General features: G+C 44.2%; 1 protein-coding gene and 1 non-coding gene across 3 annotated transcripts in view; both read right to left on the bottom strand.

The window, feature by feature from the left end:
* The window catches only part of LOC133139930 (uncharacterized), a 131,804-nt gene extending 112,608 nt beyond the window's left edge, over window positions 1-19,196 (bottom strand). The window contains exons 1-12 of one of the 2 annotated variants that reach the window (XM_061259421.1): window positions 19,060-19,196; window positions 18,535-18,592; window positions 17,084-17,586; window positions 16,849-16,908; window positions 16,037-16,090; window positions 15,649-15,873; window positions 15,310-15,348; window positions 15,024-15,074; window positions 14,898-14,927; window positions 14,693-14,777; window positions 13,741-13,912; window positions 13,237-13,540 (exon numbers count right to left, since the gene is read on the bottom strand). In XM_061259421.1, the coding sequence (XP_061115405.1) occupies window positions 13,777-13,912; window positions 14,693-14,777; window positions 14,898-14,927; window positions 15,024-15,074; window positions 15,310-15,348; window positions 15,649-15,873; window positions 16,037-16,090; window positions 16,849-16,908; window positions 17,084-17,586; window positions 18,535-18,592; window positions 19,060-19,075 (1,257 nt within the window). In that variant the 5' untranslated portion in view covers window positions 19,076-19,196 and the 3' untranslated portion in view covers window positions 13,237-13,540; window positions 13,741-13,776. Of the gene's footprint in view, window positions 1-13,236; window positions 13,541-13,740; window positions 13,913-14,692; window positions 14,778-14,897; window positions 14,928-15,023; window positions 15,075-15,309; window positions 15,349-15,648; window positions 15,874-16,036; window positions 16,091-16,848; window positions 16,909-17,083; window positions 17,587-18,534; window positions 18,593-19,059 lie in introns of those variants that run through there. The other variant, XM_061259420.1, reaches the window with a different exon arrangement.
* On the bottom strand, window positions 10,786-10,857 carry trnae-uuc (transfer RNA glutamic acid (anticodon UUC)). Its single transcript has one exon. It is a non-coding gene; the product is annotated as a tRNA-Glu (tRNA).
* Window positions 19,197-22,803: the final 3,607 nt, after the last annotated feature.

Here is a 22,803-nt window from a genome sequence, read left to right on the forward strand (position 1 = left end):
CTCAGAGTATGGCCCCCTGCTTCTCCATTTCCTTAGCCTCCCCTCCCCACCGCCCTCCTCGTGATCGGCACCCTGGACTCCCGACCACAGGACCGCCAGAGCCTGCTTCCCGAAAAACGCCTGCAGTAGGGGAACTCCAAACCCCCCCGCCCCCCCTTTTACCCCCTCCACACCCCACGCCATCGCTCGCTTTCCCAGCGTCCTGCAGTTTAATGAGAAACCCAACGCAGAACATGGATTAACCCTGCCAGTCCCAAGACTGCCCGTATGGCACTCAAGCGTACCTACCCTAACTACCCTAAAATCCCAGGCAGTAAGAGCAGTCGTCTGGCAGTCGGAGGGTTGCCGGTTCGATCCCCCGCCCGGGCTGTGTGGAAGTGTCCCTGAGCAAGACACCTAACCCCGAAATGCTCCTGACGAGCTGGTCGGGGCCTTGCATGGCAGCCAATCGCCGTCGGTGTGTGAGTGTGTGTATGAATGGGTGAATGGAGAAGCATCAATTGTACAGCGATTTGGATAAAGGCGCTATATAAATGCCTGCCATTTACCATTTACTTGTTTTGAGCCCCTATCACATTTGTTTCATTGGAGAAATCCACTTGGGATTTCAAAGGAACTGCCCTCCTGCCCAGGTTTTGGTTACCCAGTCTCATGGCCAATACTTTTTTGCAGAAGTACAGTTACGTTCTCGCAGGGACACTGCTGCAGTTTTGAAATCAATAATAACGTTTGGGACAAAGACCCTGCATGTATTTATTTGCCTCTGTACTCCACAGTTCGAGATTTGTAATAAAAGAAAATCACGTGGTTACAGTGTGCATTGTCAGAATTTAAGACAGGACATTGACAAGGTGTACTTTAACCACATGTGATTTTTGTTTTGGAGTATGGAGGCAAATAAATAAATGACATTACATTATTGCCATTTGGCAGACACTCTTATCCAGAGCAACGTACTGCTGATTAGACTAAGCAGGAGACAATCCTCCCCTGGAGCAATGCAGGGTTAAGGGCCTTGCTCAAGGGCCCAACTGCTGTGCGGACCTTATTGTGGCTAACACCGACTGGGATTAGAACCACGGACCTTGCGTGTCCCAGTCATTTACCTTAACCACTACGCTACAGGCCGCCCTAAATGATGAGTCTTTGTCCCAAACATTATGGAGGGCACGATATATGCCTTGAGAAGGTATGCATTACTGAGCCTGTGTATAGCACTTTTCTTCTTTCACTGAAAATGTGGAAGGGTTAGTTTGGATGACATGCATGGGTCAGGTGGACAGGCCTCTCCCTGATTGGTGGGCTCCCGTCCTGCAGGAAGCAGCTGGAGAACATGGCGTGCTTCTTCCAGGCTGCATCAGCGGCGGACTTCGCCCGGGGCGTACTGAGGAGCACGTCAGCACAGCGACAGGCCCGGCTGGGGCTCTTCTACCGCAGCCAGAACCCGGCGCTCGGTGCGTTCCTGGACCGGATGCTTCCGGAACCACTGACGCCACAGCAGGATCCGGGGGACCCGGCACCTGGGCCTTCCTCGTCGTCCTCCTCTGCGGGGGGGAAGAGGAGGCCCGGTTCTGGAAAGTTCCACCGAGCGGCTGCATCCGATATTCGCGCCAAGGTCCCGGTCCCGTACCCGGCAGAACCGAGTCATGATGAGGGCAGGGTCGGGGGAGAGGTGTCTGGGCGTCCCCCACCCCAAAAAGGGTCGCTTCTCCCCCAGAGAGAGACTGAGATCGCAGGGCCCGGCCCCGCCAGTCCCGGGCCCTCGGCACAGCCGGGTCAGTGGATGGAGTCCACGAGGCGGGGGAAGCCCGAATCTCACGTCCTCTTGACTGACCTGATAGGGGACACCTCTGTGCTGGACGACCTGTTTAGACCCCAGGCCAAAGCTGCGGCCGCCACCTCCGGGCAGCTCCCGGCCCCAGCCCAGAGGAAGGCCCGCCGCAAAGACTTCTGGGACATCCTCAACGACGGGGACGAGGAGAGCCTCAACCGGCTGGCAGATCTGTCCCGGGCGGAGAACATCTGTCGCCACGCAGGGGGGGCTGCGACCACCAAGCCCAAAAGTGAAGCTGCCAACCACGACGGCGCTCAGCTCTGGAAAAAGAACGAAAACTTTCTGTGGAAGAGATGAGGTGAGGGAGAGGGAGAGAGGGAGAGAGAGAGGGGGGGAGAGAGAGTGCGAGAGAGTGCGAGAGTGAGAGAGAGGGAGGGAGAGAGAGAGAATCCCTAAAAGTGGACACGGATTCCCGTTATTTTTAGCGGATCTCATAAAATCATTTGAAGAGCTTTAATAACCGTTTATGGCACCAGTAAGATCGCTGACACACATTTCCATCAGTTTTCAGAACAAGGTCCTTCTTCCATGTGATACCTCATTATAGTCTAGTCACAAGGCCGCGGAGCTGACTCCTCCCATTACTGCATACATCAAGCATCAGAAGCAGGGCTGCAGAAATAAGGCATTGATATGTGTTTATTTTTCTCCCTCCGACATTACAGTCCATTTCAATGGAGCAATGTGCGTCCATTACCTGCTGCTAGTATCCTGTAGCACAGTGTTATGATGTGTTGCCATAGTGATATTTTAAAGGGTGTGTGTGAAAATATTATGGGTGCAGTATTTCCTTCCTTGGAAGTTTTTAACCCCAAAAGAGACCAGAATTGACATCGTCATTAAACCGACGCGTATGCCTTGTAGCAGTCTCGGGCACATTGGTAAAACCAAAAGGATACACCTGTGCGTAAGGCGGGAACACTTAAAGTGACTTGTATCATGGTCTTCAGTTACAATTAAATTCTTAATGCATCATATTTAAAAAAAAATTTTTTTATTTATTTAAAAAAACATGCTTCTCGAAAGAACCTGGATAATATGACACAGCAGACTGTAACCCTTTTCACTAATTGAATACATCAATTTGTAAATATTGTCTGAATAGTAGGGAAGACCAACATGGGGCATGTTGAAACATGGGGATTTTGCATAATCCATTTTCACATAGCCTATGTATTTTACCAACGTGCTTCTCATGTGTGAGTGGCAGGATGATTGGGAAACTTCATCAAGGCTTACTTAGATCAGGTTGAGAAGATCATACAACATAAAAACAATAATCACAATAACACCATCTTGGATACTAACATATTCATTGTTCCATTGATTGACGTTTTTGTCAAATGGCCAACCCCCATCAACAAGTCACACATGTTCCATAATTTCACATGCTAGTTATTATTCAAAAGCAGGCTGGATCCTAATTTATAAGCATGCTGAATAATAATAAAATATTTTGAGATTTTATTTAGATGCTCACGGATATAAAATGCCCTCTATTGTGTTGTCAGTGGTGTTTTCATAGTCTTCCTGAGAAATATTCTCTCAGATGAGAGATTCATTGGCACTCCTTCAAAGGAAGTCCTCTATTTAGAAAAAATGTTTTTGTTGTAAATCGTCAACATTTTTTGGCAAAAAATCTCAAGAACTGTTTGCGCGCCAGTGATGTAACTGGACGTGTTTGGCTTTACTCTCCAGCCTGTGTTTCCCTGAAGGTGACGGGCGCTCAAATTACACCCTTGAATGCAGAGACTGGTTTATGGACAGCCGCCCATCCAGGCGATCACAATATGGTTACGTTAGCATACAGATATCAGGGAACCTACCTTGGTTAGCCTCAGCAATATGAGGACAGCTCTGACTTTGCTAAATTACAGCATGGCTCCACCAATCACCATCAGCCATCATTTTGACATTCTCCCGGCTCCACTGCAGCCATTGCCATCATCAGTAAATCTGACAGCCTACTGTTGTGTTTTGCTAGCTCACTTTACATTGGATGTCAACAGCTATGATGTTTTCACCCATAGATTAAAGCGGTATCCCCCATATCTAGGAAACGGCTACACTGACGGTGATTTTAAAAATGCCTACACAAATAATTCATGCATTTAATCCAAATAATCTCAAGTGAAAAAAGTGTGACGGTGCTCTTTTGAGGAGTTAATCGATGATGTGTGAACATTCATTCATTCATTCATTCTCCAAACCCGCTTATCCTGAACAGGGGGGGTGGAGCCTATCCCAGCATACATTGGGCGAAAGGCAGGAATACACCCTGGACAGGTCGCCAGTCCATCGCAGTACACACACACACACACACACACACACACACACGGGGGCAATTTATACTCTCCAATCAGCCTAACCTGCATATCTTTGGACTGTGGGAGGAAACCGGAGTACCCGGAGGAAACCCACGCAGACACAGGGAGAACATGCAAACTCCGCACAGAGAGGCCCCGGCCGACGGGGTTTTTAACCCAGGACCTCCTTGCTGTGAGGCGGCAGTGCCACCCACTGTGCCACGCCAATGTGTGAACAACACACCCCAAATATGATAGTGAGCTCTGCTCACTATATACTTGCTTTGGTTGGCACTTCCATTCAAAGTAGTTAAACCAATTGTGCCAATTGTGATCTAAGTGACTTTGACCATGAGAGAGGTCAGAGGAGAAGGGCCAGACTGGTCAAAGCTGACAGGAAGGTGACATTTACGCAAATAACCACACATTACAACAGTGGTTTGCAGAAGAGCATCTCTGAACACACAATGCATCATAACTCTTTAAGTGGATAGGCTACAGTAATAGAAGTCTAAAAAAAAAAGTTATAAATACCTTATAAAGTGATCACTGAGAGTATATTTTTAAATGAATCAAAAACCTAATAGTGTTTGGTACACTGACACAATGATGGTACCCTGGGACAATGATGAAAGGTGTTGCTGTCTATTGCTACCAGTAACACAAACAAGAGTCACAGCAACAAGCCTTTAGAATATGCTAGTCTGCTGTTGTAAACACATGAAGGTAGGTTCATTTTCTTGCCTGTTCAAACTAATTTTGGTCCAGTTCTAGCCTTTTATTGATATTTCTGTGGCCGCCGAGCCAAACGTGATTAATGTTCAGGGGCAGTTATGATAAAGAAAATATTTTACACATTTTATCGCTTAATGGTATTGGGTGGTATTTGGATTCCCCATGTTTGAAACGAGATTAGTTAGAATTCTGTCAATATTGTTTCAATCTGAATCATACCCAGTGAACATGGCACATATGGATCAATTAGGATTTTATTCAAATAGGTACACGCTAAAAAATGCTAGGTCGTTTCTGTAAACACATTGCTGGGTTGACATGCTGGGTCATAATTCTCGGTTGTTTAGGTTCGCTCGTTCCCCTACCCAGCTGGTGGGTCATTCTTCCGGCCTTTGTCGCTCCAGTGCCGAGCAGAGCTGGGGACTTGAGACTTCAACTCGAGTCGGACTCCAGTTACAAAAATGAGGACTTGTGACTTGAGTTGGACTAACTGCTATAAGACTCGACTCGACTTGAGACTTGACTCGGACTTGTGCCAAAAGACTTAAACAGAAGGGGGAGCAGGGGGCCGTGTGGTTGCGTTTAAAGCAATACAACACTTTAGTGGAAACTTACAGCATCCTTACCTCGATATGAGTTCATAAACTGCTACTCATCTTCATCAACTGCTGCTCTTGTGCTCCATAAATTGCCAAAGTCATACCGTAGCCTACATTTACACGAACCCCATGAACGTGGAACCGTATAAAATAAAACTAAATAAGCCCGGGGACCAATTTTTACTTTCTATTTAACTTTATTCTAGAGAATTGAATGCCGTTACCCATTAAAATGTAATAAGTCCCCTAAAAATACACATAATAAACGGTCTACATTAAATAATTTTTTTTTATATACATAGCCTATAGATTTCGCCTGGAAGTCCTTAATCGCCACGGTTAGTTAATACAGCAAAACTCTTAGGCTTCTTGGTTTGCAACCTAACCTTTTTTTTTTTTCATATGAAAAATCTAGTGTGTTTAACTTTTCCGTTGTGTAGCCACCTTGCGTTTTACCTTCTTTCTTAACTTTAGTTGTTGTGATGCGTTGTGAAATACTAGTAATTCTACGCATGCAATTAGATTTCGTAAATGTTAATCCCCGAGACAAAAATGTCTAGAGCCGCCACTGCTCATGGGTATCGGGACCCCACATTCACCGAAAACTCAACCAATCTTGTTGACAGGCTTGTCGTGACAATTAGGGTGAATTGGGCCACCTTTTGGCTAATCGTGTTTCACACAATAAACATAGCTATAGACACAATGTTCCTCCCTGTATTATAATGATCAGAGATGTATGGTGTCGTCCTGCATGTTAGGGCTTCCACAGTTTCATGGATTATGACATTGTTACATTGTTTGTCATAACTGACAAGATAGTTTATGTATGGCATTTCCTTATGTTCATGGTAGTGTCATAAAGTACCTGACCGTTTATAACAGCCTTCAGCTCGCAACAGGGCCTAAATTTGGCAGGTGACATAACATCGGTCATAACATTTACCTAAAAAAGTGATGACAGTGTTAAGTCATTTGACATGAACTGACATCAGCTGCTACCAAAATGAGATTTCATATCAGTTTGAAAATGCGAGGTGAATAAGTGGTGAAACGGCGCCACCTGGCTGTGTGGGGGTATACAAGTTTCCCTGCGTTTTAAAAGACCGCAATAGATTTTGTAAAGTGCTAAGGACTGATAGGGGACTGAAGATAGATCAAATCAATATGTGACTGTTGGATTGTTACGAAGCCAAATGTTCTCTTCAAAGTTGCCATAGCTTCTTAAGCCTTTTCCCTCTCTCTCTCTCCATCTCTCTGCATCCCCCTCTCTCTCTTGCCATACCATAGTCGTGTTCCCCAAATCTGGTGGTACCTGGTGAGTAAAGTAGCCAGCTAGGGGTGTTGGCAGTGGGGAGACAAAATATTTTGTTGACATAATTTTAGCTAAAAAAATACAATTAAAATAAATATATGTCTCAAAGTATCCGGCCAAACAGAGGTGTGTAGTCGGCCATTTTGCTGACAGCTGCCACATTGCAAGAAATGACCCAGAGTCAATATCTTTATTGGATAAAATGTAACTGTATCATGTTATCATGTAACTTTTATTCTAGACCCCCCCCCCCCCTTTCTCAGAACTGACTGCCATCATGCAACCTTAATACCATTATAAATAATTAGAAGTAAATATGTATAGGATGATGTATAAGGAAATATACTGGATAAAAACACACAATATGAGTACATCATTAAAAAAATGGATTTCAAGTGAGGATAGTGTGAACCTGTCTTACTAGGGGCAGATGTCATGGTTATGCTATTATTCAAACACTGGCCAATGTGTGGAAATGAGAGGCAGACAGACAGAATAATCAGAGAGAAGAGAAATGTTGAGATTAGGGTCAAGCCGCTGAAAGTAAGAAAAAATAAAATGGTCATGTGTAAAAATCGGTGACATTTACTCCTACACCAGCGGTTCTCAAACTGTCGTCTGCACACCACTGGTGGTCTGTGAACGATTCCAAGTGGTCTGCGAGTTGATTTCCAGATTTTTTAAAAGCCTAGCATATGGATTTTGCCTAATACACTCACCGAGCACTTTATTAGGAACATTTTTACTTTATTACACTCAGGCATTCATGCGGTTATCTAATCAGCCAATTGTGTGGCAGCAGTGCAATGCATACGGTCATGTAGATAGGGGTCAGGAGCTTCAGTAAATGTCACATCAAAAATCAGAATGGGGAGAACATGTGATCTCAGTGATTTCAACCGTGGCATGATTGTTGGTGATGGAAGGGCTGTTTTTAGTATTTCTGTAACTGTTGATCTCCTGGGACAGTCTCTAGAGTTTGCAGAGAATGGTGCGAAAAACACAAAAATATCCAGTGAGCAGCAGTTCTGCAGGCAGAAATGTGTTGTTAATGAGAGGTCAGAGGAGAAGGACCAGACTGGTCAAAGCTGACAGGAAGGTGACAGTAACACAAATAACCACACATTACAACAGTGGTATGCAGAAGAGAATCTCTGAACACACAACGCGTCAAACCTATAAGTGCATAGGCTACTGCAGCAGAAGACTTAATAAGTCTAATAAAGATTGTATATTACATTTACATTAATGGCATTTGGCAGATGCTCTTATTCAGAGTGACATACAGTTGATTCAACTAAGCAGGAGACAATCCTCCCCTGGAGCAATGCAGGGTTAAGGGCCTTGCTCAAGGGCCCAACAGCTGTGCAGATTTTATGGTGGCTACACCAGGGATCAAACCACCGACCTTGCGTGTCCCAGTCATTTACCTGAACCACTACGCTACAGGCCACCCCTCATCATCATCAATATTATACCATCAAATGACAACAATGACATGGACAAAAGGCGTAACAGAAACCAAGGAAGTATTGCATAAAAAATATTGGATTAGGTCAATCTGAGTTAGAGTTTTAATCCCAATTAAGGGTCTGAGTGACTTTTAAAGCCTGCAGAACGCCTTCTCAGACGCCATCGGAGAAACCCGTACTACTCCGTCAGTCTGCCCACGGGTTGGAACAGGATGATCAGCGCGCCACTGTTTCTGTTTAAACAGATGTTCTGTCAGGGCCCAGGCATGTTGCTGCTCCTGTCTCCTCTCCAATGGCCTGGTGCAGGTGGGCGTGGCCATCTTGGGCGTGAAATCTGCCTGGTAGGCGGTCGTGGTAGAAGGGTCCGGTGGGCCTGACTAACTCCTCCCACTGACGGATGGGGGGGCGTGTCTGAACACCCCAGGGCAGGTAGTCGTGGGAGAAGGAGGTCTGAACACCCCAGGGCAGGTAGTCGTGGGAGAAGGAGGTCTGAACACCCCAGGGCAGGTAGTCGTGGGAGAAGGAGGTCTGAACACCCCAGGGCAGGTAGTCGCGGGAGTAGGAGGTGAGGAAATCCATACCCCCCTTGGGTGGGTCGTAGGCTTGGCAGGTGTGCTGGTAGACCTGAAGGAGGCCTGATACTGGGTGCAGTGGGTGAAGGCCTCGCGGGCGACACTGCTCACCGCCTTGCTTATGGGCTTGGGGGGAGAGCTGGGCCCCTCCCCCCAGGGTCCCCTGAGGGCGGAGCCCAAGTCAAATGGGGCAACGTTGTTGGGGGCATAGATGACCCTCTGCAGTTTGGACAGACATGGCCTTTTTGCAATACACTGCATATATTTGGGGTTGAGATAAAAAGCTAAACAAAAAGTTCAAAATTTCTTTTTTTTTTTGTATTTTCTTTATACCTAGATATGTTAAACTACTTCGAACATAACACCTTTGGTATCAGACCACCCAGTTTTTAGGTGAGCGAAATAACTCACCTAAAACAGACACCTGGAACAGAAAATATTTAAGTTAATGAAAGTAAGTAACACGTAATATTTGGTAGCATATCGCTTGTTTGCAATAACTGCATCAAGCCTATTCCTCCCACTCAAATAGGGAGGAACTTCATCATGCAGCAAGATAATGACCCAATACACACTTCCAACACAACTCACTGCCAACACAACAAAGGACTTCATTCGGGAGAAAAAGTGGAAGGTTTTAGACAGGCCAAGTCAATCACCAGACCTTAACCCAATTGAGCATGCATTTCACCTCCTGAAGAGGTGAAAACAAACAACAAACAAACTATTACTGAAAGTGGTTTCAGTAAAAGCCTGGAAAAGCATCACAAAAGAAGAATGCAATAGTTTGGTGATGGGTCAATGGGTCGCAGGCTTGATGCAGTTATTGCAAGCAAGGGATAAGGGCGGCCTGTAGCGTAGTGGTTAAGCTAAATGACAAAAGTCAGTAGTTCTAATCCCGGTGTAACCACAATAAGATCCGCACAGCCGTTGGGCCCTTGAGCAAGGCCCTTAACCCTGCATTGCTCCAGGGGAGGATTGTCTCCTGCTTAGTCTGATCAACTGTATGTTGCTCTGGATAAGAGCACCTGCCAAATGCCAATAATGTAATATGCTACCAAATATTTAGTGTTGTTTACTTTCATTTACTTAAATACTCTCTGTTCTAATACTTTTGCTCACCTAAAAATGGGGTGGTCTGATACCAAAGGTGCTATGTTCTAAGTAGTTTAATACATCTAGGTGTACATACCAGGAAATAAAAGCTCACATTCTGAACTCCTGTCGCGTATTCATCTTTTCATCTCAACGCCAATTGTATTCAATGTATTGCAAAAACAAAGGAATTGGCCTTGTTGTTCCAATACTTTTGGAGGGGACTGTATTTAATTGAAATGACTAGTCAGAACGAAAGTGAAGATACCTCAAGTTTGAGTTAAGAAGACTGTAGTGTATAATTAAAATAGATTTCTTTAATTTGAGGTTGCATACAACGTAATGGTAAAGTCCGTCAATGTGAAAACGCAATCAGATATCTTATGTTAAAATTTTATCCCTTCATACACAATACTGACATTCTGTGGTGTTGGGTGATTGTAGACTTCGATGTTAAATTGTAAGTTTTTCTGAGTAGTTCCATATAGATCTGTTCCAGAGATGGTTCTTCTGGCACGATTCAGTAAACCCACCGTGAATGTTATGTGCATACACATTAAATTAGGCCTATTGATCTATTATTATGGTGCTTTGGTATTTCTACTAAATGCCGTAGTAAGTTGCCCGCATTCCGATTGTGAACGAATGTCAGCTGTGAGTTTCAAAGCCGAAGCGTCTATGGCCTGGCCTACTTCTTGAGTCCTGGCTTAGTTAATGTGCACATTCACATTGTGAAAGAGTAGCCTTCATTAAATTAGGCTACTTCTGTCAAGTTCAACAAGTCGCTACATAATAACACGCCTGCCTTTGCAGTCAACAATTGAGTCTTTGTTCAGGCATAGACAGAGTAAAAGCGCTTCCCATACCAGGAGTCAAACCCAGGCCGCCTGGGTGAAAACCAGGAATCCTAACCGCTAGACCATATGGGAAACATAGTAGAGGCGTGAATTGGAAGGGCTCCCACGTAACATATGGACGAAAACGATGTTAAAAAAAGATGTGACATGCATTTTTACCCGATTAGAATGGTGAAATCGTGGAATTAAAGCATTCGTATTTAGCAGTGAATTCAATCCATTTAAATGTACTGCCTTAGTCACTAAACGTCATAAAACTGTCATGGATAGAAATATCAGCATTGCCTACTTACTTACCATTTAGTAGAGATAGGGATCAGCCACATTTTGAGATAAGATTTGAAAGTCTGTGATAAGTGATGTTAGCTCAGTAACATAATATTTTTAAAGAGGTGGGTCCCTATGTGAGTGGGGTTGGTTGGCACACTGATAATGTGATAATCCATGCATTATTCATATTAAAAATGATTACATCTAATTATATACAAATCCACGTGTGAGTGGGGCTCTGAGTACAGTACTGTGGTTACTGTCCCGTTAGTCTCAGACACACACACACACACACACACGCACAGAAACACACAATGTATATGTTCTGCACCCAGTGTGGAAGATCATGTAAACCCTTCAGAGTTCCTCCAGTTTAACACGGGCCTGGGAGTTGCAGGGCACTTGAATTCTCATCCTCTTGTCAGGTTGCGATGGAAATATCCACCCGTGTCTTGAGGCAACCCTAGTCTTGAGGCAACCCCAGTCAGGAAAACACTTGATATTAGATCCAATTATAAAGGTCTTTATTACTGCAGAAAGAGTAGACCATACTAAAAATCATTATTTACAGTGATCTTCACAGTTACTTTATACCCTGTGCAAACTTGGCAAGCACCTCATTCAGTGAAACCTGCTCTCTTCCTCCTCATTGCAAGCACCTCATTCAGTGAAACCTGCTCTCTTCCTCCTCATTGCAAGGCCTCGGAGTGGGAACTTCAAACTGGCAACCTCATAATCATAAGCGATGTTGATTAGAACTGAGAACATCATGTATATATTAAAATGAATTAGAATAATATGGCAAACATTAATAACACTGCACTCAATTTTCAAATTCGGAGGTTGTCTCCATAATTTAATGACCCGTGGGCTGGCATTGAAGGATACTATCGTACCCCCTGCCACTAAATCCTCCATTCTCAGATGTGGGCAGAGAAGACGACAATAGAGAAGGGGAGTCCAACTCCATGCCCTCAGGCGTTTCCAGGCCCCTGAGTGACATTTCCGTTCGCTTGACCTTGAAGAGGAATCATCTCCTTCTCGTTCCTGGCGTTCCCATCAGGAGGAGCAGCATTCTGAGGACCCGTGGAAATGGAAATATCCACCCGTGTCATGAGGCAACCCCAGTCAGGAAAACACTTGATATTAGATCCAATTATAGAGGTCTTTATTACTGCAGAAAGTGTACACCATACTAAAAATCATTATTTACAGAGATCTTCACAGTTACTTTATACCCTGTGCAAACTTGGCAAGCACCTCATTCAGTGAAACCTGCTCTCTTCCTCCTCATTGCAAGCACCTCATTCAGTGAAACCTGCTCTCTTCCTCCTCATTGCAAGGCCTTGGAGTGGGAATTTCCCATCTGGCTCAAACTGGCCATCCCGTTCCATAAGCGATGTTGATTAGAACCGAGAACATCACGTACAGTTGTGTTCAAGAAAACAGTATCAGTAGCCTGATGAACCACTGGTATTAGTAGTGTGAGATTTCTGCATGGCAATTACTTTACTTGTAGATGTTGTCGTGTAATAGAAAAACAACAGACCCAACTCTCATGACATGCACGCTGCTTGTTCTGAGTAATTGACTCATTCATTGAAAGGGGCGTGTTCAAAATAATAGCAGTGTGGAGTTTAATTCGAGAATTCATTCATTATCTGGAAAAACAGGTGTCATTAATTGGCTGGTTTGAGCAAAACATTCAAATGAATCCTCACTTTTTACACTTGTCATGCCAAAAATGCATTTTGAATTTGAAAATTGAGTGCAGTGTTGCCCATATTATTCTAATTTATTTTAATATACAGTGTTGAAATAGCACTGCGTTAAAAAAATGTATAAAGTGCACATTTTTTCAGAGCATTTAGTTCAATATTTTAAATGTTGTGGAAACATTACACATTCAATTCCAAATCTACTCAATCGGGTAATAATTGATTTAAAATAACATAACGTGGTAATCGTGATTGTCTTTGTTAACACACATTACATTACATTGCATTATTGGCATTTGGCAGACGCTCTTATCCAGAGCGACATACAACAATGTGCATACCCATAACCAGGGATAAGTTCGCTGAAAGACCCTAGAGGGAAGTACAATTTCAACTGCTACCTGTACAACAAAGATAAGGACGAGGGCCAATTTTTATTTTATTTTATTTTTTTTGAACAAAGAAACAAACAGAGCAAAAGTGACCAAAGTTACCTATCCAAACACTACTTACCTAGCCAACTAAAAATACCGATACACAAAGCAAGTCACAGACAACAATTAAGGTTCACAGGGAGGTAGGGAGGGATGGGGAGAGGTGCTCCTTGAAGAGGTGTGTCTTCAGCTTGTGCTTGAAGGTGGGGAGAGATTCTACAGTTCTGACCTCAACGGGGAGTTCATTCCATCACCATGGAGCCAGAACTGACAGTAGTCGTGAGCGTGAGGTGGAGGTTCGGAGAGGGGGAGGTGCCAAGCGGCCTGTGGAGGCTGGACGAAGAATGCACACGTTAAATAACACACATGTTAAATAACCCTTACAAAGGGTAGAGAAACTACAAAGAAATCACTACACCCTAGAAAAGAAAAAGAAAAGGGCAAACTCTTGTTTCCATCAGCAAACATATCAAAAGGGGCTAGGCGAGAGTCAAACAAAAATATGGTCTTTTTTGGGGGGGGGGGGGGTGTACCCGATGTCGTCATGACGATGGTGCCTGACCCTGGTGTCACACGGCCGATTCCCCATCGTTTCCAGGCCCCTGAGTGACACTGCCATTCGCATGACTTTGAAGAGGAATCTTCTCCTTCTCATTCCCGCCGTTCCCATCAGGAGGCAGACCCGTCCTTTTGCACCTTTTGAGCCTAAATGACATTTTCTGTTAACTGACATATAAATAGCAAATCATCATGCACACACTCCCCTCTGATTGGTTAACGTAGAGTTCAGTACAGTTTAGTTAGTTAACGGCAGTTGGAATAAGCAAAGCAAGAGGGTACATCTGTGAAATTCATGCTGGCGCCGATAAAGTTTGACGTCATTGGACTATTGAATGGAATCCAGGACAACCTTAAGACAGAAAGCGCTTCACACAAGGAATAATCCGGCCTTGTTGGTCTGCGTGAGAGCCGAGTAGCTATGCTCCTGTGGCCTCTGCAAGCTTTTGCTTCCTGCCTTACTTAGCTGTTGCACCAGGGGGTGCACAACATACCTTAGATTTAGTTTTGTGACTGCTCCATAAGACACTTGTTCTATCCCGTACATGAGCACGGTAAAATCTTCAGGAAACGCTTGCATACTGTGGCTGTAGCAGGTGCATATGATTGATCTCAAATCTCAGATGAACATATGATGGATTAAAATATTAAGTCTGCACAAAGTTGTGAAACGGAGGGGCTCCCTGCATTACACGGACAGTTTCACATGTAGAAGAGACTACGGCACAGCTGCACCAGCTTAGCGGGACACACGCAAGCCGCCAGTTCAGCCATTAAGAGCTGGTGTTGTCATGAAACCCAGGGTCGGATTCTGCCCTCTTCGCCCACCCCTGATCCATACACTACATATTGTACACACCGTTACACCAAATGTACACACTCACACCCCCCAATTCAGTTTAACAATCATTTTTGGAAACCACGTACCTTTTTCCATACTTCCATACGATACCGGCAGCGACAACGATAATGATAACGATAAGGACACCGCTAACGACACGGATGTCAACACCTATGAGCACAAGAACGATCAGTGAGACACCTTTGTAAACAGGGAATCATAAGAATCATAACTCAGGGTTCAGTGCAAAAAGGCATGCATACATAGTAGCTGTAGAAAAGTTCACATTACCTCCTACACTCCACCAAATTGCAGCACGATCTGAAAATGATAGAAAGGACAGATTAAATGGTTGATTTCTGAATGAGATCAGCAGACAGATTCCTTCAGTTCCCTTTCCTTTCGCTCAGAACTCACGAGGCCCGGTGTCTGGGGTCGTGGTGTTGGCGGTAGTGTTCATCGATTGGCCTGTGTAACAAATAAAAATGACAAAAATTAAAACTCTGTACATGCTGTCCCAACACCGTAGAAAGCAGAGAGGGTTATAGATAAAGATCTACAGACAGCCTCTATGGTGCCCCAAAATGATCTCTATGTGTGAGTGCATGTCAATCACCCTGCAAGGCTACACTATCATTAGGCCACAGTGTGAGTGATAATCAGCTTGCTGTGTCTGATCTTCCAGCTCACAGAGAGTGCTTACCGGGGAGAGACTTGGGTTCGAGAGGCAGGTCAGTGCAGACTGCAGAAGAGGTCATAAATGGTAAATGGTTAGCATTTGATCTCTATGTGTATGCATTTATATAGAGCCTTCACATCAATTGTACACATACACACACACACACACACACTAATGAATAACAGAAATGCAATTTCAGCTGCCTGGGGCATTTTGAATGATGAACGATGTATGAATAGTTCTGCATTCTCGATTTTTACAACATAATCATCTGCCAGCTTCCCATATCCTACTGTCCCACCATCTCAACTCTACACCACAACAGCAGAACACACAAACTGGATCAAGTGCAGGAATACTCACATACAATCTCGGAGGGGATAGCCTTCATGCCTTCAAAGGTAATGAGCTGGTCAGACTGCACCACAAGGCTTCCGTCCGTCAGCTGACACGGCTCATCTGGCTTCAGGTTGTCCTTGCTGCAGTTTTTGATTCCCAACGTTCTGTCCAGCCAAGTGCAGTTATCATCTATGCATATTTTGAGGCGGTGTGCTGCACATTGTGGGTCCCGGCAGAGTACACACTTCCCTGAGACACGGAAACAGAGAAGGGGTTCACGTGTTGACATGAGTGAAAAGAGCAGGGTTCCCATCAGTCATGACAGGACATCCAAGACCAAACCATTTAGGGCTAAATGGTAAATGGTTGGTTCGAACGGACAACCATCCGACTGCCAGATGACTGCTCTTACCTCCTGAGCCAATGTAACCATGTGTGTGAGGGTGGGCACTGGTGGAGGTCGTCCCTGTTAAAAACAATTAAATTCGTTAAATTAGACAAAATGGAGATTAGACTAAATGGAATGAGTGTTCTGAACTAACATCTCACACCTCACACTCAAACCCATACATTCTGTGAGCAGTTATGTTCATGAGAAGTCCAAAATTTTGATGATAATAAGACAAAAGCAATCAATGCAAGTTACAGAATTCCAGAGTAATCATGACAGTTTAATGGGAGCAGAATGACCAAATTCCTTTTTTTTTTATGCAATCGATTTATGCATGAGATCAGCGTTAGGCTTTTAAAACGGCACTTCCATGGCTTTACCTCAACCAATGACAGTGCGGCATCATCACCATAGTAACATGCATGGAAATAATTGACCGGAGACGCACAATCCAGCTAATAAAAAAGCATGCCAAACCACCACACAGGGCAGGCCATGTTAATACCTTTAATTTAATTCATTAAAAAGGTATTTATGAATTCAATTAGTTTTCATATTACTTATCATTTGTCTCCATTAACAGAGGTAACATCACTTGTGAATATAACATAAGTAGCCCATAAAGTCATATTAGCGATCACCTCATAGCCTTGGCTTACAACACACACACACCTTTTCCCACCAGAGGGAGCTAGGGCTACGTAAGTACGTACTGCAGGCCAGGTTTACTGACATAAAGATAAAGTTTAGTCCTGGGCTAAATTGGGCTTTGTACAGAGGATCTCCATTCAAAATAGAAATGAGGCTAGGACTAAATGTAAATGTACACATACTTGCAGGGATCAGATTGGAGTTAACAGGAGATACCAATAACAGGAACAGGAAGGCGATGTCTGTAGAAAAATAAAAGTTGTATTGGAATGTCAGTCATTGAGAATCATGCCTACACAAGCACCAAACAACATTCAGACAAAATATACTTGAAATGTCTTGTGCACTTGCTTACAGATAAAAACTACCAAAATAAATAAAACGTGCAAAAAAAAAGAAAAAAAGAAAAAAACTCACAATATCTTGTTGCTATTTTGAAGCTGAAGTCCTGCAGGCGAAACGAGGGCGGAGTGCGTTGGGTGTTTGCAGGATCTCCAGGTTTTGCATTCTGCCTCTTCCTGGAGGACACCTTCTCCTGCCCCGCAGTCCCGTCTGTGGGGGTGGCAGGGAGCATAACTTCCGTTTGCAGGACCTCCGTACCCTCTAGAGGCGAAGGCTGTGACCCAGGCTCTGACTGGGAGTTTTCCGGAGCTTCCTGGACCCCCGATTCCACTTCTTCACCCTCCGTCTCCTCAGCTTCAGCCTCCTCCTCCTCCTCCTCAGCTTCACCCTTTTCCTCCTCAGCTTCAGCCTCCGTCTCTGCTGCCTCTACCTCCTCCGTTTCCTTGGTTGTCCCCACAACGGTGAGATCTTCATCCTGAATATCAGCCTTGGTCAGCTCTTCTTCATCAGTTGCCAAGGCAACGGCTGGTTCAGGACAGCTGTGTGACGGGCCGGACCAGGGCTTGGGTCTCTCAATGCTGAGTTTTAGGAGACAGATAAAAATAGCAAGGAAGGTTACTTCCCCCCCCAAAATAAAGCTGAGAAAGCATTTGGTCTTCAGACACCACACAACTATTTATTTACACAATGCTGCTGGGGCCTATCCACTTAGTTATGATGCGTTGTGTGTTCAGAGATGCTCTTCTGCAGAGCACTGCTGTAATGTGTGGTTTTGTGTTACTGTCACCTTCCTGTCAGCTTTGACTAGTGTGGCCCTTCTCCTCTGACCCCGCTCATTAACAACACATTTCTGCCTGCAGAACTGCTACATTCTCTGCAATCTCTCAGGAAAATCCCAGGAGATCAGCAGTTTCTAAGATATTGAAACCACCCTGTCAGGCACCAACAATCATTCCATGGTCAAAGTCACTTCGATCACTCACCACCACCACCCCAATTCTATCATTTGGTCTGAAAAACAGCTGAACCTCTCGACCACTTCAGCATGCTTTTATGCATTCGGTTGCTGCCACATGATTGGCTAATTGAATACTTGCATTAACAAGCTGGTATACAGGCCTACATAATAAAGTTGTCAATGACTGTAGGAGCCTCAGAGGAGAATATAAAGTTTAATCCGGTTCAAGATGAGTAATCCAGTGACACTATTGGTCAGCGGGAAAATGTTCGGCGTTTCATTCATGTTTCTGCCGTCCTTAACGCTTTCAGTCCCAAGAGTGCCATATGGTATCGACTTTATACCTTTTCAACCAATCAGAATGACTGCTATACTATCGTTTTGAGCCGCCTATAAAAACCCTACTGTTGGGAATATTCCTGTCCCGTCGTGGAATCAAATTTGAACTGGCGAGGTATTGCAAAGCGCAAAGGGAAATTCCCAAGGCACGTGTCCAACAAGCCTTCCGCCTGAATCTCAACATAACCATGATGTCCGTTTAATAAAATATAATAAGCGGTAACCTTACCCAATTTCCTGCACAGGGTATCCTTCAGCCTCACTCTTCTCTCCTTGTACTTCTTGTTCTGCAATAAAAGATTGAGATAATGTATTTTTAATACAATTTTAATTTAATTTAATACAAGTCTGTACACAAAGAGCAAAGTGCGTGTTTTCTTTAAAATAAATCTGCTACAGTCGTACATGCACAATCGTACATGCACAAGAACTGTCGCGGCTGGAGAAGGCAGCCTTCGTTAACTGAGGATACATGCACCGGCAATTGCCTCGCCCACCGGATAGATCTAGCGAGCTTCCTCAAGCCGTATACCGTGATTCCCGGAGTGCGAACCAACGCGTCACGAGAGCCGCAAACCTTGGCTTTGGCAGGACCGGTGACCGCGTTTCTAAGAGCAGCTCAGAAGAATCCGAATCATCCAATAGTGAAGAACGCTTCTCGCGTAACTGGCTACTCGGACACAAACATCTCCGTGTAGGCTACGTTCCTTCGGTAATATAGCCTAATTCAAGACTTAGGTGACAGGTAACGTACCGCGTTTGTTATCCATCAGAAGCGTATGATGGTGTCCAAGGTGTTGGAATAGTGAGTGTGTTTTATTGTTTTTTTTTTCAATTTCTTGAAATAGAGAGGTGCGTGCTTGCAGTCTGTCCGTGTCGAAATAATGCAGCGCTGTGGTTCACATCAGTGTATCCATAAAAAACACTAAAAAAGGTGATTGGAGGAACTGGGTAGAGGGAGACGCCTCTTATTTCCGGTATAATTTGTTAGTCTTGCGTAAAACAAGCGCGCATGCGAAACTGTAGCATTGTTGCGCTTCGGCAAAAAATGATAAAAAATGTTGATGAAGAACATTTATTTTGCGATTCCTACGTATAAATAGAGGACTTATTTTGGAGGAGTTTCAAGGAATCTGTGTGAATATCTCTGAGGAGACAGTGAAAACCCTGTTGACAACACAATAAAGGGCATTTTCAGTGACCTGACCCCATTTTATATCAGTGAGCATCTATCCATAATATAATTTAGTTTCCATGTGTCCTTTTGGAGTCTCCATCCCCAAATCACAGTTGATTCAAATGTAACTCTCCCAGTTTATTTAACGGCAACATCTAATCGCAAACTATGTATGTGGCGTCACATTGTAATGTTTCTGTATTTGTTCTGTATGTTTTCATGTTTAGTCTTGTTTATTATTCATTTTTCTTAGTTACCTGGTTTATGTTTCCCATTACAGTTCTCCATTGTCCTCCCCTGTTATGTCTGAATGTTTACCAGTCTAGTCACTCCCCTGTCTGCGTGTCCCACTATTCGGGCGTTACGGTACTAACCCTAACCCTAACCCTAACCCTAACGCAGCCTACTCTTGACCCCTCTGCTCTGAACAACCACCAGCCTGTCTCTCTTCCCTTTCTATCTAAAATTCTGGAACGGGTGGTCTGCTCCCAACTGTCCGCTTATCTTCAGAACAATCTCCACGATCCCAACCAGTCCGGCTTCAAGAGTGGCCACTCCACTGAGACCGCCCTGCTCACGGTCACTGAGGCACTGCACTCCACTCTGCTAAAGCCAAATCCCTCTTCTCTATCCTCATCTTGCTCGACCTGTCGGCCGCCTTCGATACAGTCAACCATGAGATTCTGCTCTCATCGCTGACTGGGATGGGTGTCACAGGATCTGCACTGGCATGGTTGTCCTCCGACCTTTCTGGTCGTTCTTACCAGGTAACTTGAAGGGGCTCAGGCGTGCGTTTTCCGATAACGGTGTCTGTTAGCGCTTTACGAGTGCTCTCTAAGGTATACCTTACTAAAGTTGTTAACTTTTCTATGTGTGTTCCCCGAACACTTAGGCGGTTGCTTAAGGGATAGCTTCTACATGCAACGTTACAAGGCCCATCGACTCGCTCTAAGATTGATTATGCACTCCATGCAGCGACTGTTTGACTGCGTTGAGAGTACTGTTATTCATGAATAAAACACTGCAGGAATACTTTAAAATATTGCATAACATATTAAAAGAATGAAAAACTTACAAACTAAATTATCCAACTGTATATATAACTTTTGCCAAATTGTATATACAGTTAGTGATACGGTTCTCAAAAAATAGACAGTCTTTTGCTTTTGCTGCAAACCTTTCAGCGTAAAGAGCACAACTAGCTGGGAAGGGGAGCAAGGATTGGCGTCATTTAAGTGACAAGTTGACATCACATAAGAGATCCCCAGAGCATCTTTCAAAAAAGTGGAGAGAAGCAACGAAAAGACTTGAAACTAATAGATGCTTTGCAACAAAAGGAAATGGAGAGGGAGAAAGCGCATTGGCAGTCCGTATTAACCCGTATTGTCGCAGCCGTGAGGAAAACACGGCTTTATAGAAATGCTCGCCAAATTTGACGCAACCATGCAAGAGCATCTCGGACAAGAAGAAAAAAAAAGAAACCCATCAACATTATCTGGGATCTGATATTCAGAACAAAATAATTCCACTCCAGATATGAGCCACCAAGAGCAGATGTCACTTGTACTGCGTTTTGTGAATATGAACCCCCTAGAGGTGAGAGCGGAGGGACATTTTTGTTGATTTTATTGTGACAAGTGATCAAACTGGAAGAGGACTGACAGGTTCTGTCCTGGCTGAAATGGAGCGGCTTGGTCTCAATATAAGTGACTGTAGAGGCCAAGGATAGGATAATGGCTTGAATATGAAAGGACAGCAGCAAGGCATCTGTCTCAATCCCCATGCCTACTTCATGCCATGCTGTTGTCACAGCCTGAATCTGATGTTAGGTGACATGGTAAAATGTTGCCCAAAAGCAGTGACATTCTTTGGTGTTATACAACATATATAAACACTATTTGGTGCTTCAACTAGACTGAATATTGAAATCAAATGCTCCATCTCTCACTGTTAAATTGCTATCTGAGACCAGGTGGGAATGCCGGGTAGAGAGTGCGAAAGCAATCCGCTACCAAACTAATAATATGAAGGATGCTTTGCTTAAAGTGGCAGAGAGCAGTAATGACCCAGTAATGACCTTAAAATATTGCAGCCCGCCTGATCACCAGTCAGCCCAGGTCGGCTCATGTCACCCCGCTCCTCAATGGCCTCCACTGGCTTCCTATTGCCGCAATCAAGGCCCTAGTGTTGGCATTTCAGGCTGCTGAGGGGACTGCCTCATCTTCCATACAATCCTTACTCACTCCCTACTCCCCAGCTAGACCATTCCGGTCTGCCAGCTCTGGTTGCCTTATGGTTCCCTCACTACGAGCACCTGGCGGTTGAGCTGCACGTTCACGCCTGTTTTCCGTTTTCGTTCCTCAGTGGTGGAATGACTTGCCTACCACTGTGAGGACAGCAGAATCCCTCCCCCTATTTCGACACAGACTAAAAACACACCTTTCCAAACTTTACCTTAGTCCTCCCTCCTGATTCTCCACCCCACCCCCCTTTTCCAATATCCCTTTTTTGTCAAAAAAAAAGTTCACTTACAATGACTATTTTTGTTTAGAACAGTGCTTCATGTGTATTTTACTAGTTATGGATGTTATACTTTAGCTTGTGGAAGAACCTATGCGCTTGTAAATCGCTTTGGATTAAAAGCGTTTGTCAAATGACTAAAATGTAAATGTAAAATGTCTACACACAAACACCTGTGTTCTCAGTCACTGCATTGATGGGAATTTGTAATCTACCAATTGCACGAAGGACCTTTGGGAGAACAAGTAGTGGGAAATTTAACTTGACTACTGTGTTGGGCTCGGATAACGGAATGAAGTGTTTACTCGTTGGCGCTTTACGGATGTATTGGACGGAATGTGCTTACTCCATTGCCTGAACATCCAAAGGAAAAAAAAGAAGATGTTTAGAAAAATATGACAAGTTTTTTTTTCTGGACGAAATTATAACAATGTAAGGCCACAAAGTTACTAATAAACAGTCATTCCCTCAGGGCATTTGCAGTTGCACTGCTTTAAAATAATAACTTACCGCTCTTACCAGTCTGGGAACCGCGACCTTGTGACCCTGCTTGGCACGGCTCTCTGCTCAGTCAGGTCCGTGAGAACACGTCCGTGCCTGGGGGCATTTTCAGTGGCTTCGATAGGCCTAATTGTATCCTAGTGTGCTATCCTATCAATAACATTTGTTTCAGATCGTCTGATGAATTCCTCAATGCCCCAGCATATGAAACAGTGTTTTTGTATATTTGAACTTCTTTGGCTTGTTTCTGCACATCAAGATTGGCGGTAGTGTGAGTTAAGGAACAACACTGCTGTTGTA

The sequence above is a fragment of the Conger conger genome, chromosome 11 (genome assembly GCF_963514075.1).
Source record: "Conger conger chromosome 11, fConCon1.1, whole genome shotgun sequence".
Taxonomy (NCBI): Eukaryota; Metazoa; Chordata; class Actinopteri; order Anguilliformes; family Congridae; genus Conger; species Conger conger.